The sequence below is a fragment of the Sus scrofa genome, chromosome 12, assembly GCF_054392235.1.
Source record: "Sus scrofa isolate SSC_HxYL_T2T_F1_AM1 chromosome 12, Sscrofa_HxYL_maternal_Yorkshire_Landrace_v2.0, whole genome shotgun sequence".
Lineage (NCBI taxonomy): Eukaryota > Metazoa > Chordata > Mammalia > Artiodactyla > Suidae > Sus > Sus scrofa.
The window spans coordinates 42,243,113-42,255,788 of NC_139394.1; the positions used below are offsets into that span (position 1 = coordinate 42,243,113).

General features: G+C 39.7%; 1 protein-coding gene across 6 annotated transcripts in view; it reads left to right on the forward strand.

The window, feature by feature from the left end:
- The window catches only part of USP32 (ubiquitin specific peptidase 32), a 250,342-nt gene that overhangs the window by 184,111 nt on the left and 53,555 nt on the right, over nt 1-12,676 (forward strand). For all 6 annotated transcript variants that reach the window (XM_084985059.1, XM_084985061.1, XM_084985058.1 and 3 more), the window contains one exon: nt 4,887-4,989. In XM_084985059.1, the coding sequence (XP_084841185.1) occupies nt 4,887-4,989 (103 nt within the window). The remainder of the gene's footprint in view (nt 1-4,886; nt 4,990-12,676) is intronic.

Here is a 12,676-nt window from a genome sequence, read left to right on the forward strand (position 1 = left end):
GCATTTACTACCCCTGAATTCCCAGTCCATCCTTCTCCATCCCCCACTCTCCTGTAACAACCACAAGTCTGTTCTTGTCCATGAGTCTTTTTCTGTTTTGTATACAGGTTCATTTGTGCCGTATTTTAGATTCCACATACAAGTTACATCATATGGTATTTGTCTTTCTCTTCTTGACTTACTTCGTTTAAATGATAATCTCTAGTTGCACCCACATTGCTACAAATGACATTATTTCATTTTCTTCTTAACCCGCTGAGCCACAACAGGAACCCCATTGCTTTTTAGGGCCACACCCGCAGCATATGGAGGTTCCCAGGCTAAGGGTCCAATAGGAACTACCACTGCTGACCTACGCCACAGCCACCGCCACGCCAGATCCAAGCTGTATCTGCGACCTGCGCCACAGCTCACAGCAATGCCGGATACTTAACCCACAGAGCAAGGCCAGAGATTGAACCCACAACCTCATGGTTCCCAGTCGGATTTGTTTTTGATGCGCCATGACGGGAACTCCATATTTCATTCTCTTTTAAAGCTGAATAGTATTTCATTGTACATATGTACCACGTCTTCTTAATCCATTCATCTGTTGGTGGGCATTTATGTTGTTTTCCAAGTCTTGGCTATTGTGAATAGTGCTGCAATGAACATTGGGATGCATGTATCCCTTTGAATCATTGTTTTGTCTGGGTATATGCCCAGGATCACATGGGCATATGCTGGATTGCTGGATCACATGGTCTTTCTGTTTTTTCTAAGGAATCTCCATATTGTTTTCCATTGTGGTTGCACCAACTTACATAATCACCAACTGTGTTGCCTCCCCAGCATTTCTTTCTTTTGGTCTTTTTAGAGCCATGTCCACAGCATATGGAAGTTCCCAGACCAAGTGTCAAATCAGAGCCATAGCCACTGCCGTACGCCATAGCCACAACACGGAAACACTAGATCCAGGCTGGATCTATTACCTAGGCCACAGCTTGTGGCAACATCGGATCCTTAACCCACTGATCAAGCTTGGGGATCGAACCTGCATCCTCATGGATACTAGTTGGGTTCTTAAACTGCTGAGCCACAATGGGAACCCCATAACATGCGGAATTTTAAAATCCAAGTATAATATGCAAAAGACTGGAATAGGCATTTCACTAAACATACATGACCGAATGGCTTAGTATGTCCCTGCATTTTCAGGAAAGGCAAATTAAAAGCACAATGAGAGGAGAGACTCATTGAACTGGTATAATAGGTAGCTGCAGTAGCCTTTCCCTCTGTAGAAATATGGAAAATTAAAGGAAAGGTGTTCTCTTGTGGCACACAGGTAAGATCTGGAATTATCACTTCAGTGGTATGGGTCACTACTGTGGTATGGGTTCGATCCCTGGCCTAGGAATTTACATGTGCTGTGGGCGTGGCCAAAAGAAAAAATTAAAAGCTGTCAACATAAATTTTATTATAATTCTCGTAAAAAAGTCAAAGCTTTATGGCAACCGAGAAATGCTAAACTAAAAGAAAAAAGCCAACTGAAAAACAGGAAAGCTCTGGCATTTATATTTGGCCTTATCTCATTCCATGTCACTCTTGAAGACGGCAGCCTAAGATTTTCTTGGTTTGGGTGCTAGTGCCTGGTTTCAGATGAAACAAAGCACACCTGCATCACAAAGATTTGTGTTTCTCTGTTCTAATCTATCTGGGTTTATTCGAAGAACTGACACAAGGAGTTCATCTCTGGTACACCTGAGAACTTAACCAGACTGGAAAAACAGTGGGCATCCCTCAAAAATATTGTAAGGAAAACGAACAAACTGTAGCCACCTGGGGCAAAAGATTATAACTGATCCATACAATAGACTGCCAAAAGTCTAGGAGGAGAAGCTAAAGAGTTTCTTTGGAAAATATAGGGCATTTTAAAGTACACTTTTATATTAGCAAATTTAGAAAGCCTTACACGTACTCCTGGCAGGATGCATGTTCACAATAGACTTGAGAAGACCCCTGTGTTTTCACCTCTGGCTAATCTCTAGACTCAGGGCATGCATGACATGAAGGCTAAGCCAGCTGTCAAGAGCCTGTGTAAGTACTGGAGAATTCCCCAGCACAGCCATTCTGCAAAGACAGGAGTGGTTTTTATTTCCTTCTCATCCTCTTCCTCTCCCCACTCCACCATCCTCTTATCTCTCCTCCTCCTTCCTCTCTTCATCCTCCTCCCTCTTCTTATCCTTCTCCCCCACTCTATTCCTTTTCTTTCCCTCTTTCCTTGCTCCTGCCGTTCAAGGGAATCTGTCAAAACACTAGCCGAACACAAGTGAAATGAAGAGAGACCTTGGAGACTACACATAACAAAGAATATAGACTTGACAAAAAATAATTTAAGAATGTCAGCAAACAACCAATCACAACAGGCAACAAAACCCCTGAGGAGGAGTTCCCATCGTGGCTCAGCAGAAATGAATCTGACTAGCATCCATGAGGATGCAGGTTCAATCTCTGGCCTCGCTTAGTGGGTTAAGGATCTGGTGTTGCCACTTTAAGAATGATTTGGGGAGGAGTTCCCGTCGTTTGCGCAGTGGTTAACGAATCTGACTAGGAACCATGAGGTTTCGGGTTTGATCCCTGGCCTCGCTCAGTGGGTTAACATCCGGCATTTGCCGTGAGCTGTGGTGTAGTTCGCACACCTGGCTTGGATCCTGCTTTGCTGTGGCTGTGTCATAGGCCGGCAGCAACAGCTCCGATTAGATCCTTAGCCTGGGAACCTCTATGTGCTGTGGGTGTGGCCCTAGAAAAGACAAAAAAAAAAAGAAAAGAAAAGAAAATGCAACTCAAAACCACATGAAAGAAGTTCCTGTCGTGGCTCTGGGGAAACGAATCTGACTGGCATCCATGAGGATGCAGGTTCCATCCCTGGCCTCACTCAGTGGGTTAAGGATCCAGCGTTGCTGTGAGCTGTGATGTGAGTCGCAGACACGGTTCAGATCTGCCATTGCTGTGGCTGTGGCATAGGCCAGCAGCTACAGCTTGGATTCGACCCCTAGCCTGGGAATCTCCATGTGTCGCAGGTGTGGCCCTAAAAAAACAAAACAAAACAAAACAAAAAAGCCACATTGAAATTCCACTTTGCATGTACAGGATATTTGTAATTTTTCAAATGGGAAAATAAATTTTGTGGTGATGTGGAGAACTACAGATCCTCACTCATTACTGGTAGAATTGTAAACTGGTATAGTTGCCATAGAAGACAAGTTGCTAGTTCCTCAAAATGGAATTACTGCATAATCCAGCAATTCCACTTCTAGATATATACGTAAAACAGTTGAAAGCAGGCACACAAATACTTGTACCGGAATGTTCTTACTAGTGCTATTCTCAATAGCCACAGAGTGGAAACAGCCCAATATCGATCAATAAATAAATGAATGCACAAAGTGTGTGTGTGTGCATGTGTGTGTGTGTGTGTGTGTGTGTGGTGAAATATTATACAGCCATAAAAGGGGATAATGTACTGATACATGCTGCAACGTGGGTGAACCTCACAATGAAAGATGCCAGACAAAAGGTCACATATTGTACAATTCCATTAATATGAAAAAGCCAGAGTAGGTAAATCTTTTGGCATTGAAAGCGGATTGATGATTGTCCAGTTGTGGGGAATAACTGCTTAATGTATAACTGCTCGGTTGGGATGTATGAAAATGTTTTGGAGAAGTTCACATAACATAAAATTAACCATTGGAAAGCATACAATTCAATGGCATTTAGTACATTCAAAACATGCAATGACCTCATGTTAAGTGAATTTCTTCTCAATAAAAATACTGTGTTTTAAAAATTGGTGTGATACCACCTCACATCCACTAGAATATTTGTGATAGGAAAGATAAACGATAACAAGTGTTGGTAAGAATGTGCAGAAACTAAAACCCTGCTATAATACTCATGGGAATGTTAAATGGTGTAGCCACTTTGGAAAACACTTTGCCACTTTCAAATTACCAGTTATCTTAGATAAACATATATATACATAACACACGCATAGAATACTGTTCAGGAGTTCCCGTCATGGCGCAGTGGTTAACGAATCCGACTAAGAACCATGAGGTTGCGGGTTCGATCCCTGCCCTTGCTCAGTGGGTTAACGATCTGGCGTTACCATGAGCTGTGGTGTAGGTCGCAGACGCGGCTTGGATCCCGAGTTGCTGTGGCTCTGGCGTAGGCCGGTGGCTACAGCTCCGATTAGACCCCTAGCCTGGGAACCTCCATATGCCGCGGGAGCGGCCCAAGAGATGACAAAAAAAAAAAAAAAAAAAAGAATACTGTTCAGTAATTTTAAAAAAGTACAAGCTAATGATATCTGCTACAACACAGATGAACCTCAGAAACAATGTGCTTACAAGTAAAAGAAGGCAGATATAAAAGACCGTGTGTTATAATATTCCCTTTATAAGAAATGTTTAGGAAAAGGAAATTTATGAGAATAGAAGCTAGACTAGTGGCTTTATGGGGTGGAGGGTGGTAATTTGACTGAAGATTGACTAAAAATAGACATAGGATATATTTTGGGAGTAATTGAAATGTTCTAAATTGGGTTGTGGTGATGCCGATAAGTTTACCAAAATCACTAGGTTCTACACTTAGTTCAGGTAACTTAATATGTTACTAAGTTATTCCTCAGTAAAGCTTTTTTTAAAACTTCTTTTAGAGGCTTAGTAGTGGTGGTATAACTCCTGAAATTGGCTATCCGTGTTTCACTAGTTAACAATGTGACCATCTCGCAACTGTATCTGTTTCATGTTTTTTCTTTGAAGAATTTCTCGCAGTAATTTGTGGGTGTGTGGTCATCTCTTTTGTATACCATTTGATGTACTAAATTTCTTTTGTATGCACAGGGGATGGTTAGAACGAGAGAGCAGGTATGGTCTGCAACCAGGACATAATTGGTTTATCATCTCCATGCAGTGGTGGCAGCAGTGGAAAGAATATGTGAAATATGTGAGTAAATTTCCTGCTTATCTACATTTATGTTTTTTCATAGGATTCTTAATTCCATCAGATTTTAGATTACTCCTAGCCAGTAATAAAATGTTCCAACCTAGGAAAAGATTTCAAGAGGAAAGAAATAAATACCTGTAAGGTGCTTGCTGAAGTCCACACCCTGTGCTTACGCTTCCCCATAGATTTCCTCCTTTGCAACAACTCTGTGGGGAAGATAATATTGGGAATGGGGATGCATGTATATGCACCTTACACATCACATGTAATTCTCACAGTATCCCCGTGAGGAAGGTGGAAGTATACCCATTTTATCGATGAGGATCTTTAGGCTGAGATTAAAGGTAACCTGCGTATCTTGCTCAAAGTGGAGTTTGGGGATCAAACCTACAGACTGACTTCAAAGTCATTGGTATCTCAACCACATCATTTACATTATCCTTCATTTTTTCACCTTTTCCCTCAAAAAACTAAAGACCCTTGGGTAAGAAGTGTTGGTTTTTTTTGTTCAAGAAAGTTACTTTCAGAACCAAACTTAGAACTCAATTTCTAAGCAATAATCTGCCATTGCTCCTAACAAAGAGTTAAAGAAATTCTCTTTAGTGAATGTCTAGAGTCTTGTTTAAAACAAAGATGAAATTTTTTTTCAGAATTAGAAAATTGAAGAGTACTGCCAGAAATCAGATATTTCCATTCTAGCAATTCTATGCCAGTTGATGTATAGACTCATTATCAGTTACCAAGTGATCACTAACCAGAATTCTAGTAATTTGATCCATATTTTTTCTATATGTCCTTTTCTGTCATTGTTTATTTATCAGAATACTGGTAGACTTTACATTGTCTGCCTCATCATTCTGCCTGTTCTTTTTCCATCTTGCAGAATTTAGTAGCCTAAGTATTACTTTTTGCTTCCTGTAAAAACATGATACAGGTCTTGCTTATAAACAGATAGAAGTGCACTGCTGAAAACATGAACCTAGTTTGTTCCTGCCTGCTACTACAACTCTTCTGTGCATTAAAAGAATTAGTTGGGAGTTCCCATCATGGCTCAGTGGTTAACGAATCCGACTAGGAACGATGAGGTCACGAGTTCGATCCCTGGCTTTGCTCAGTGGGTTAAGGATCCATTGTTGCCGTGAGCTGTGGTATAGGTCGCAGACATGGCTCGGATCCTGAGTTGCTGTAGCTGGTGGTGTAGGCTGGCAGCTATAGCTCCGATTAGACCACTAGCCTGGAACCTCCATATACCACAGGTGTGGCCCTAAAATGACAAAAAAAAAAAAAAAAAAAAAAAAAGAATTAGTTGAAGGTGGTAAGAGAGAAATGTTGAGGGGAAGATCTATACTTAAGTGCCATATTCCTCATCCCACTCTGGCATTCTGTATAACTGTCCAGTATGTGTCTGTCAATTGCAGACACATACCAGACAGTAATAAAATCTACTTTAAAATAAAGGCTGGTTAACTTGTGAAAAACCTGGGGAAAGAGTGTCAATTCTTATGCAGGGAGAGGTAGCAGAGACTTATAGCAACTTGTTTAAGAAGAAGGAGAAAACTAAATGGAATACCAGCAATCCTTTCTGAAGATATGTATTAATTTAAAAAGTGTTCTTTACTAAATAAGGAGTAACTTCTTTTTAAATGCAAATAACCTTTTAAAAAAGTGACATCCCAGGGAGTTCCCATTGTGGCACATAAGGATGTGGGTTCAATCCTTGGCCTCACTCAGTGGGTTAAAGATCCAGCGTTGCTGTAAAGCTTAATGTGGTGTGGGTCGCGGATGTGGCTCGGATCCTGCATTGCTGTGGCTGTGGCGTAGGCCAGCAGCTGTAGCTCCAATTCGACCCCTAGCCTAGGAACTTCCACATGCTGCAGGAACACACACACACACACACACACACACACACAGAAAGAAAGAAAAAGTAATATCCTGGAGTTGTGCCTCAGCAGTAATGATTCCCACTAGTATCCATGAGAACATGGATTCAGTCCCTGGCCTTGCTTAGTGGGTTAAGGATCTGGTGTTGCCATGAACTGTAGTGTAGGTTGCAGATGCAGCTTGCATCTGGTGTTGCTGTGGCTGTGATGGAGGTTGGCAGCTACAGCTCTGATTCGACTCCTAGCCTGGGAGCTTCCATATGCCATGGGTTCAGCCCTAAAAAGACTAAAATAAAATAGTGACATCCTTGTTTTTCTTTTGTAAAATGAGCGTAATAACATTAATCTCCCTTGTAGGGTATTATGAGGATTAAAGGAGTTGATACATACTAAGTATTTTAGACCAGTGCCTAAATACTGGCACTGGTCAGTATTTAGACCAGTGCCAGGCACATAGTAAGTAGTCAGTAAGTATTAAGTAATATTATGAGAAGCCAGCATAGAATAATAGTAGTGAGCCTACCCTCCCTATGTTGGGTGGAGTCCTGGTCTTGCCATTTGATGTATGACCTTAAAACAAGCTACTTATCCTTTCTTTACCACAGTTTCCTTATATGAGTAACAGAATTAATAATAATAATACTTATTTCAGTAGGGTTTTATGATGATTAGATGAGTGCCTGGCATGTAGAAACCCTATATGAAGTTAGAGGTACTAATGGCAGTAGTAGTAGCAGTAGTTGTAGCAGCAGTAGTACTTAGTGATTTAAATTTACCATTCCAGTGTATATGACAGTTTTGACAAATGCCTTGCTTAAAAAGAAGAATTCTGTTCTTAGCATGTTTTACAATTTTGTCTTACTCTGGACTTGGTCTTCCTGCCTGAGGCATCAATTGGCGTTAGTTAATGTCTTCCCTTCACAGAATGGCATATCTGCTTATGTGAATTACTGATTGTCTGTGGGCACAGAATATCTGTAAGATAGTAGCATGCCTAACTAGCAAGAGGCCAAGGGAACTTCCTCAAAAGTGGTTTACCTCAGATTTGCTATCATTCACTGGAGCTTGAATGCTTTATCTGTTCATGGGATCGTGCAGATCTGTTCCCTCTTAATGAGCCAAGTGTTTTTCTACTGTGTGAAATCTCCTTTTATAAAAATAAATTGGGAGAAATAGTGAAATATTTTCTGTTTGTCGTCATTGTAGTGTATACATTTGTCTTTCCTCTTGTTTGACAGCTCTGAGGGAACATCTGTTACTACTCTTGTACAGATTTTACTGTTTAGTTAACATGTAACTTTAGAGCTAGAAAACACTTTAAGCACCTCTCTTCTCTAAATTTACACGTGACATCTCTGAGGTCCCTTCTGGTTTTTTAGTTGCCCAAAGTTGTATTAGGCAATTACTTTATTATTACCTGATCTAAATCTCTAGAGCTCAGGTCTCATGATTTCTACCTCAGTACGTTTTCCATTCTTTCATACTACCTTTAATTTTTCCAAAACCAGCGTTGTAGAGTAAGGAAATATGATTGGCATAACTATTTGTGGTTTAAGATCACTAATACTGATAGTAGACATATGTATAAGGCATGCAAAGAAGTAGCATCATCGCTAATAGAGAGGACAGTGAATCTTTATCCTTATATTGGAATATCATAAACTATTCATACAGCTTATTTTAGAAGTAATAATAAAATTCTCAAATTATAATCATATTAAAGTTCCACATAGCCCTTTTAGGAATCACTGACTCAGAGAAAATGAGGAAGTTTCTCACCATAGGTGAAACTTGACCTTTCCAGAGACTTATTTTTCTGAAAGTACAGGCTTCAAAAATAGTTTCTGGTAGTCCCAGACCCAGAAGTCAGTAAAAACAAAACAATCTCCTTTGATGTTTAGGTTACAAAAATTTCCCAGGAGTTCCCTTCGTGGCGCAGTGGTTAACGAATCCAACTAGGAACCATGAGGTTGCGGGTTCGGTCCCTGCCCTTGCTCAGTGGGTTGACGATCCGGCGTTGCCGTGAGCTGTGGTGTAGGTCGCAGACGCGGCTCGGATCCTGTGTTGCTGTGGCTCTGGTGTGGGCCGGTGGCTGCAGCTCTGACTAGACCCCTAGCCTGGGAACCTCCATATGCCACGGGAGCAGCCCAAGAAATGGCAAAAAGACAAAAAAAAATTTCCCAGAACAACTAGAAGTAACACAGTCAAAAAGACTACAGTCTACAACAGTGACTACAACATATGACCACAGTTGGTTTGTTCAACATATAGAAGAAAAACACTAGTGATACGATTAGTTAACTGAAAATGTTGGCAGTTTCACTAAAAGCCAAAAAGAGTAGAAGCAATGACAAGAAAAATAGGGCAGAGAATGGAGAAGAAAGAACCTGAGTAGTGGTGACAGTTTCAGGCAGTGTTGGACACTTAAGAACAACAGATTTCCTAGAAGCGAAAAAAAAGCCAAAAACACTGAGAAAACAGACACTCTAGTTTGGAACATTGGAAAGAAGTGAAGAAAAGCCTGTATTCTCCAAGTCTGAAGGCTATCATTCACTGTGCCATGTTAAAGTATATGGTACAGCCTATAGTCTCTGGGGGCATAACTTTATGGCCTTTGATAAGCTAGTACAATCATTCTATTGCTAAATTACTGTAAAATTCAACCTAAAAGATTTGATGCTGGGTAATATTTTTATACCTGTTTTCTTGCCAGTGATATGTATAGCTTATCTATGGACTAAGTTATTCAGAATAAGAAATGTAGGAACACATTTACCCTACTACCCAGAAATTCCACTCCTACGTATTTACTTTAGAAAAATGAAGATATATGCCATGCAAATGTATATCTGAAGGTTCATAGCACTTTTATTCACAATAGCCCCAAACTGGAAACAAACCAAATGTGCCTCAAAGGATGAATGAATAAACAAATGGTATAACTATACAAGGGAATTCTGCTAAGTCATAAAAAGAAATACTGATAGACTTGAAGCACAGATGATTCTCAAATGAATAACACTAGTAAAGAAGCCAGACACAGAGAACTACATGTTAAATGACAAAGACTAAACTAATGTTATGGAAAGATTAGGAGATTCTAGGGCCCAGAGCAAAGGAGAGGCTGAATGCAAAGGGTCACAGGAGTTTTTTAGGAATGATAAAAATGCTTTATATTTTGATTGCGCTGATGCTTACTTGGCAGTATACATTTGTCAAAATTAAACATTAAAATTGATTCATTTTACTGATTAATCACATCAAAAAAGCTTATTTAAAAATATTAGGATATATAATAAAAAGAAACCATTACCATTTATTAAAAATTCTACATTAAAAGACATTGCTCTTTTCTCCCTTGGGGGGGGAAAAAATTTAAGATGGTTTCATGTAAATTTTCTTTAGAAACATTGGTTCCATATAAGATTCCCATACCATTAAAGCATTTTAAATATAGTTCCAGGTATTTTCCTTGAAATTCTGTTCAGTGCCAAACTCAAGAGGAAAACTTGAAGAAAATTGTTGTTCAAGTAAGATTGAGACCTAATCTTCCTCAGTATATATTTCTATAAAAATTTTTAAGAAATTTATAATACCTAGGAGTTCCCGTCATGGCACAGTGGGAATGAATCCGACTAGGAACCATGAGGTTTCAGGTTCTATCCCTGGCCTCGCTCAGTGGTTAAGGATCCGGCGTTGCCATGAGCTGTGGTGTAGGTTGCAGGCACAGCTTGGATCTGGCATTGCTGTGGCTGTGGAATAGGCTGGCAACTGTAGCTCCGATTGGAGCCCTAGCCTGGGAATCTTAATGTGCCGTGGGTGTAGCCCTAAAAAAGCACAAAGAAAGAAGGAAGGAAGGAAGGAAGGAAGAAGGAAATTTATAGTACATAAATAAAATTAATATAAATGAAATAGGAAAGTGAATATAAATTTTAAATGCCCTGTCAGTGATTTGATAGTTATGCAGATATTGTTTAAGTTCAGGAATACTTACAGCAAGAACTAAGTGGTTTTCTAGAGGATAACAAAATAACCTGGGAAAAGACTAATTTTTCAGACAATTATTGTTTCAAATGGCGTATTTATAAAAAAGCAGCAAATGATCCAGAAGCTCATTAAAATCTGAATTTTTTTCTAAAAAGCAAGTTCCAGTAAAGTTAATTGGTATGTAGGAAGAAAGCTTAAGTTTTATTCTCATTCTTCTTGCTACTCTTTTGATTAAAGGCTCTAGAATTTCTTCAGAGCTGATTTCTGAAGGAGCTATAAATTGATAGTATTCACCTGGCCTACAGATCAAAGGGGAGAAAATATCTAATAAAATATTGATACATTGTCTCTTTTTTTGGCTAAAATTAGAGATGCTATAATTGCATTAAAAGAAACTAAAGCATCCACTGTGCTATTGCTATTCTGTGACTTAGAATTTGTCCTTTTTTTTTGGCATTGCAGAAGTTCCCAGGCCAGGGAACAAATTCAAGCCACAGCAGTCATAACATGGAATCTAACCTCTAGGCCACCAGGAAACTCGTAGAACTTGTCTTTTAAATGTAATGGTTTTCTTGGGTTTCAGTTAGTCACTTTGTAAGTAATGCCTTCAAGACCCACATCCATTGATCAGTTTCATCCACTAAAATTCATGTCAGTGTTTATTGAATGCCAACAATAATATTGAGTTCCTCTACTCACATTATTATCTATCTTCTCAGACACGCTGTGGGATCTTGTTCTACTACTTAATCCCTTTAGTCTTTACCCTTTCACTTATAAATATTCTGATCTTTTAAAAACACCAACACGGAGTTCCCATGGTGGCTCAGTGGTTAATGAACCCGACTGGAGTCCATAAAGATTCGGGTTTGATCCCTGGCCTCAGTGGGGTTAAGGATCCTGCCTTGCTGTGAAGTGTGGTGTAGGTCGCAGACGCAGCTCGGATCCTGTGTGACTGACGGTGGCTGTAGTGTAGGCTGGCAGTTGTAGCTCCGATTGGACCCCTAGCCTGGGAACCTCCATATGCCACAGATGTGGCGCTAAAAAGCAAAAAAAAAAAAAAGAAAGAAAAAACCCACAAAAAACCACACACGCATTCTCATAGCACCTTCCCATCTGCTTCTCCTCAAGTCTCAGCCCTTTCTGGTTTTTTCTTGCCAGTAAACTTAATAGAAAACAGTTCTGTGCTAACAGTGTCTGCTTCTGGTACTTTACACCTCCTGATTTTTCTCTGGTCCTTCAGACTCATTGTCCTCCCCACATTCTTCTGCTACCTATCCTATATTGTCCTCTCCTTATTCTACATACACCGTTTTCTTGTACTTTTGGAAATCCAAATTTTTATATCTAGTCTCTTCGCTCTCCTGAGCGTTAGACTTAAGTGTCCATGTATCTCAAACCAGAATAGCCCCAAACATTCCCATTCCCCCAATATGCCTCATCTTCTGAAGGTATCAACTCTCATGCAGTCATCTAAGCCAGCACCTCATTTTCTACTTTGGCATTATCTGTGTCCCTCTTTCATGCACATTTAGTTGTCAAGTTTTTTTTTTTTAGTTCCTAAGTGCATGCTTTTCTCTCCATCTCCTTACTTCTGGATCTAACTTTATGGTTTAGTGCCTCATCGACTCTTGACCGAGTTATTATAGAAATCTTCTATCTAATGTCTCAGTTTTTAATTTTTGCCTCCAGTTCTTTCTACACATTGGAGTTATTTTTAAAAGCATCTCACAGAAAAACCCTGTCAGTATAATGTCAAGTGAAAGGGAAAGTGGCAATATGCTATATTTAAAATGTGATATTTGGAGTTCCCTTCGTGA